Source organism: Bidens hawaiensis, unplaced genomic scaffold (assembly GCF_021521415.1).
Source record: "Bidens hawaiensis isolate Kalapana, Puna unplaced genomic scaffold, B.hawaiensis_p1.1 tig00045227_1, whole genome shotgun sequence".
Taxonomy (NCBI): domain Eukaryota; kingdom Viridiplantae; phylum Streptophyta; class Magnoliopsida; order Asterales; family Asteraceae; genus Bidens; species Bidens hawaiensis.
In genome coordinates this window covers 101,823-108,388 of record NW_027498022.1, presented here as the reverse complement: position 1 = coordinate 108,388, position 6,566 = coordinate 101,823, and the positions used below count along the sequence as shown (strand labels likewise).

General features: G+C 31.0%; 1 protein-coding gene across 1 annotated transcript; it reads right to left on the bottom strand.

The window, feature by feature from the left end:
- Positions 1 to 915: 915 nt before the first annotated feature.
- Positions 916 to 2,677, bottom strand: LOC143595455 (uncharacterized). Its single transcript, XM_077074464.1, has 4 exons — positions 2,415 to 2,677; positions 1,254 to 1,418; positions 1,116 to 1,167; positions 916 to 1,038 (listed from the first exon to the last, which is right to left on the bottom strand). The coding sequence occupies exons 1-4, from the start codon at positions 2,675 to 2,677 to the stop codon at positions 949 to 951; spliced, it is 570 nt and encodes a 189-aa protein (XP_076930579.1). The 3' UTR covers positions 916 to 948.
- Positions 2,678 to 6,566: the final 3,889 nt, after the last annotated feature.

Genomic DNA, 6,566 nt, shown 5'->3' with positions numbered 1-6,566 from the left:
CTTTTACACAAAAGAAACAAAAAGTAGAATTATTAGTAGAATTATTGTCAAATAGAAAGCCATGTGTCCTTGGAGAGAGACAAGGGTAAGAGGGTGTAGACAAAATTTCACCAAAACCATTTTTCAATGGGACCCAAAAGGTGCTATATTCCTTCCGCCAATATTTCTAAAAAGTTGCAAAATATACTTATTTCATATATTAAATAATGTGCTAATCATAGTGTAATTATATATATAAATAGTATAACTATATAATTACATTATAGTTTAATTATACTATGTTGTAATTACATTATACTAAAAGAACTCTATGTTTTATATATAATTACACTAATTGATTTTCGTAGTTAAAATGTTAATTTAATTTGTGTTTGATCCAAATCTATTAATATGGATATTTTTATCTTAGATCAAATATTTATAGATAGAGCCATATAGGAGTCTGGTTTAGATTTTATCTGATTATCATTTAAATCCCCATGAATCCTTATTTGGTCGATAGTTTTATATATTTTCCAATTTTATGGGATTCTCATTCTCCAAAAGGACCAATACCCTAATTTTAGAAAAAAAATAATTCTTTTCAAAAGGTATGGAATTTCAATTTTAAATTCAATTGAATACAAAAATATAATAAGGTAAAAAATAAACAAAATCTCCTAACAAAAAAAATGGTAACATCTTATATAATCAATCCATTCTAGCTCAACAACAAGAACCAATCCGATAAAAAATTCTGATCTGGTCTGCTAAAAGGTTAAAGAACAAGAGGTAAACAATTCCCATCCAATGTTAGAACTTAGAAGTTACCAGTTGAGATGATATGCACAACATAAGTAAAAATATATATATATATCTATAAGAAAACTAGCATGCCAAATAGCTTATAACCAGCAGAAAGACAAAAAATAAATATAAAAGGGTCAACTCATATTTGAACAAAGGATTTTAGTTTAAACGGAGAATATCTGATGATGATGATTGCTGCCTGATGATCAAATTAGACAATATCACCATTGAAGCCATTAACAATGTGAACTGTGAGAAATGGAGATCCAGTCAGTAAATGTCTGTTTTACAAACAACATGCTCGGTAAATAAAAAAACGAACGTACCACAAGGGGAAGAGTGAAGAAACTCCAAATCGGCCATAAAGCAAAACAGAATCTGCAACCAAATAATCTTGTAACAAATTAAACCACAAACTAGAATTTTTGACATTAAAGAAAAAGTATTGAGGTTGTTTGTCTTACAGACAAAAAGACAAGAGTCCGAGGATGGTGACAAATGTCAAACCAAATGTTGTTGTTATCTCCCAGTTTTCACTTGATTTTCGGACATTCAATGCTAACACGCTCGTATACAAGAAATAAACAATATTCAAAATAACCCCAAATAGCCCAACATACATATACAATCTGCAAAAGTGTCATAAAACTGTGTTTATGTTGTGAACCATATAATCATGCATTTGTATTTATATTTTGAAAGTGATACATACCTTTATAAGATGGTTATGTAAAGGTTCTCCGTTTAATCATCTTTAATAATAAATACACTAGGTACGGTACATTTAGGGGCAATTTCCGACACCACCCAAAACATAATAATACCCCAGCACGACTCGAAAATAATCAAGTTGTTAGTTGGCATATCAAACCCATTTAAACAGGCAGTCGTGTTCTAGTTGATATGTTTAATTAAACAGGTCGACACACTAACACGTTTATGAATTGTTTAACCCGTATCTTTTACAACCCAGGGCTGGCAAACATGTCTAAACATGTTAATCAAGTCAGACACGATACAACACTGGTGCTAAACATGAACACGGCATGATAAACTAATCATGTCATATTCTTTAAACACGAAAAAAGAGACTGTTTATATACATGTTGCATGATACTACCAGTTTAGTGACACAACACGTCCATCAAAGAATGTAGAATCATAGAGGCATAAAGCAAGGAAGTAGTGGAGTATAAGACTAATTAATTGAAAGAAACGGCTAGGGTTTTAGTAATATAAATATGTATATTTTTTTAAAAGGTTTAAAAAAGATGAATAGGTATAATTTGTTTAGACACGCTTAAACGTGTCGACCTGTCTATGACACATAGCCTATTACACTATTTAATTAAGTTTCGTGGCATGTTAGTAGGTGCACATCAGAAATTGCCACCACAATAACCCACCAACTCGATTAACACGTTTACAACCTGGTGACACCCGTCAACCCATATGACATGTTTAAACAACTGGTTTAAACGTGCCGTGATCAGGTTACACGGTTTTAAGCATGTGTTTAACACAAATAAAAACATGGGTCTGGCTCGGGTTAAACAATTCAACCCGGCACGATTAACACCTGTAGGTAGAATATGTTGTTACTATTCGATACATGACATCTATACCTTCTTATTCTGTCATCATTAAACAAGACGTAAACCAAATTTGATTGGCAATCACCTAAATACACGATGAAACCCGCGCAAACAATCCAAGCAACATTCTCAAAAACCTCGTTCCATGTTGACGTTGTGGTTAAAACAGGGGATTGAAGCACTAGAACCGAACTCGCATCGTCTTCAAGATCATCACCGCTTGAAGCATATCCATGGCAGTACCTCTGCCTCATATTCCGTCCACCCGTCGGTGTTTCACTTCCACCTAACATTGATTTCCAACCAATTCAAAAACAGAAAGACTTGCAAAGAATTTGAGTGAAACAGAGGTTGTTGGGAATGCCTGATTCGTTACGTATAACTTGCAACAATGTTTCTTTTATTGTTACTTTATTGTTTATAAATTTTTTTATCGCTTTTTTTTATTATTGAGTTATAATAAGAATATTAGTTTTCTTAAGAAGGATAGGAAATAATATTGTTTATTTATTTTAAAATTGAATTGGTTGAGATTAAATTAGAGAGATCAACAAGGGTAAGGACATAATAGGGATAATACATTTGTTGACTTTCTCTCTCCACATGCAAAGCATATGTCAAATTCCCCCATCATTTTAAAACGTACATAACTTTTTTATACGATATTTTTTTTTCAAAACAATTTCACCATAGAAACGAGTGTTTTTTTTATCTTTTATATGAGTACCATATTTTATAAAAATTAAAAAAAAATCGTGGGCTTTTACAAATTGTGTTTTACCATAATTGTGTTTTACAAAATTGTGTTAAACAATTGTGTTTTATTTTTCATAGTGTTTTTTGCATTGTGTTTTTTATATTGTGTTATTTAATTGTGTTTTCATTGTGTTTTTGTTATTGTGTTTTTATTTTCATAATGTTTTTTCCATTGTGTTTTTTACATTGTGTTTTTCATAGTATTTTATTTTCCGGTGAAATTTCCAAAGACTTTTCCGGCAAGGTGGTGGCGGTGGGTGGCGGTGGGCGGTGGTGGTTGTAGGAGATAAGTGAAAATTTAAGTGAGTTTTAATTAAGTGGGTTTTTGAAATTAAATTAAATGGGTTTTCAATATTAAGGTATTAGACAAAAATACCCTCCTTCCTAGCCTTCTTAAAAAAATCAAACTTCTTATTTGATGTTTTCTCTAATATTGAAAACTCACTTAATTTAATTCCAAAAACTCACTTAATTAAAACTCACTTAAATTTTCACTTATCTCCTACAACCACCACCGCCCACCGCCACCACCTTGCCGGAAAATCTTCGGAAATTTCGTCGGAAAATAAAACACTATGAAAAACACAATGAAAAAGACACAATGTAAAAAACACAATGGAATATACACTATGAAAATAAAAACACAATGACAAAAACACAATTAAATTACACAATGTAAAAAACATAATGCAAAAAACACTATGAAAAAATAAAACACACTTGTATAACACAATTTTGTAAAACACAATTTTGGTAAAACACACTTTGTAAAAAACCCATGAATTTTTTTTTTATTTTTATATAGCAATATGGTACTCATATAAAAGATAAAAAAAACACTTGTTATTATGGTGAAATTGTTTTGAAAAAAAAATGTCATATAAAAAAGTTATGGACGTTTTAAAATGATGGGGATATTTAACATGTGTCTTGCATGTGGAGAGAGAAAGTCAACAAATGTGTTATCCCTATTATGTCCTTACCCTTGTTTTATACTTTATGATCACTCTAATCTAATCTCAATGATTCAATTTTAAAATGAATGGACAAGATTATTTTATATCTTTCTTAGGAAAACTAATCTTTTTATTATAACTCAACCCTTCAATATTAAGGTATTAGATAAAAATACTCTCCTTCCTAAATAATCAAACTTCTTATTTGATCTCTTCTCTTCTTTTATTGTTACTTTATTGTTTATAAATTTATAAAAAAAATTATCGCTTTTCTTATATATATAATAGTATTATATGATTATTATGGTTACTTTTATGGTGTATTAATATTTTCATTAAATAAGTGTATTAGAGGTACGTTACAATGCATATACGTAAAAGAAGTAAAAAATATGTTGGGAGTTAAAAAGTACTTTTGAAACATACCTAAATTTTTATGAAAGTAATTTTGGTAAATTAATTAATTATAAACTATTTTATAAATGGTTTAAACTTAAAGTTATGAACTAAACTTTGTAAAAATCTATAAACATTGTTAAAAACACCAAGGGTCATCTTACATTTAGAAATAAATTATTTCAGATTTGAAAATGGAAAAATACCGTGTTTGGTCCCTAACCGACTTTGAATGATGAAATCATAAATGAGGCGTTGGGCTGGACAAGGTTATGGGTTTCTAAGAGAGCATATAGAACTTGTTATAGCCTTAGTTAGCATGTCTTGACGTATAAAACTTTTATGGAATCCGTACTTTAGAGTGGTGTTTTGTTTATTTTTTCTTTGCTTCTTTATTTGTTGATATTTTATTTTAATGGACTTTATACCCTATGGATATATCACTATTATCGTTTTAGTACTATTTTTTTGTATTTGTTTTGATGCTAGTAGCCATATTTTTTGTCACATGATTTACTATACTGTAACCATTTTATTCATGGGATATAGGCAGTATGTGTCATCGTCTTACTTTTTCTAGACACTAACAGCAGCACTATAATAAATGAGATTTTATCTGATATGTTTGTGTATTTATGTGACTTTCATCAAATATATCCAAATCAACTTAAATAACATTACACTTTAAAACAAAATAAGAAGAATGATGATTAATGATAACACTATAAGATGAGGCATCGTCATCTGTTTTCTTTTTTTAATTTTTTAGTTTAATACATACTTAATAGGTGATGAGGGCCCACCATTGCTTCCATACCAGATCATTAGTGGTCAAGGTCATGAATGTGTTCATTCCACACTATGATATCCCATATTTATTAGCAACCTCAAATCAAAACTAGTGGCATTTCACAAAAGAAATCAAGCGTCATATACCTTACAAAATATGTTGTTATATATTTAATTGGAGTATATGTAAAGGTAACCACACTTATTTAAAAAAGCTAAACTAATAATAAATAAAAACCGAGTAGAGTCTTGTTGAAACTCATGGTAGTAAAGTTACTTGGGAACTACACTCGAGTAAAGTTACTTTGAATCCATTAATTCACACTTTTAATTTAGCATTCCACGTTGCATATAGAATACATCAACATATAAGTTCAAAATATAAATTTAAAGGAATATCATATTATGATTTACACCTTTTTAATTGTTTTAACTCTTGTTAATTAAATTTCCATGTTACAAGGAGGATATTTTGTTTGTGAGATATCAATGCACAAGGGATTATGACTTGTTTAACAGCAAGAGTACACGACACATGTTGGTTCATAAATCATATCTAAAACATGTTTTTTCTTTATTCAAGCGGCGTTTCAAACTACCGTCAATATCTAAGTAACTTTTGCAAAAACAGAATGTCAACCATTTATATTGACCTTGTAGCTCCAAGCCTAACTCGGGGAAAGTCTTACCTTTTGGAAACATAAGGTGCATCAGAAAGGAATCCGGATATATTTAGATAGCCAGATTCACGAGCTGAGGACTAAGTCGAAGTGAAAGTCTGTACCATTGTTAGTGCCAAGACCGTAGAATAGTGAACACCAAGTGAAGAGCCACCCTCCGGGAACGTCGAGAAGGGGGACGAACAACTTTGATTGGATCCTATTTGGTAGACAGAGACGAAGACAAGGATGAATAATCTGAAGAAGGCTACGAAGAAGGAAGCCGATGCCTAGGCCGAGGCTGGTGCCTAATTCTATACTTGAAGCCTAAGCTGGAGCTAGAGCTGGAGCTGAAGCCTAATTATAAGTTTCATCTAAAGCTGAAGAACTGTAAAAAAACATATTTCAAACATGAATGATCCTAAGCCTTAGGGGGTGTTTGGTTGGGGTCTGAATGGAAAAATAGACATAATTACCCATGTTCCCTTTCTTCTCCAGTTCTCCTCCATCGCCAGTGCTACAATCGATCGTTCTTTTCCATCACCATCTGTTCAATCTCGACCTAATTTCAAAGCAAATTTAGTTTCTCCTACTCTTCTGGTGTATGATTTGTTACTCACCACATT

Coding starts and splice junctions, on each gene's coding strand:
- LOC143595455 (XM_077074464.1), bottom strand. CDS start 2,677: ATGTTAGGTGGAAGTGAAACACCGACGGGTGGACGGAATATGAGGCAG. Junction 1,419..2,414: donor AATGATGACAGAATAAGAAG/GTATAGATGTCA, acceptor ACACTTTTGCAG/ATTGTATATGTATGTTGGGC. Junction 1,039..1,115: donor TCTTCACTCTTCCCCTTGTG/GTACGTTCGTTT, acceptor CATTTCTCACAG/TTCACATTGTTAATGGCTTC.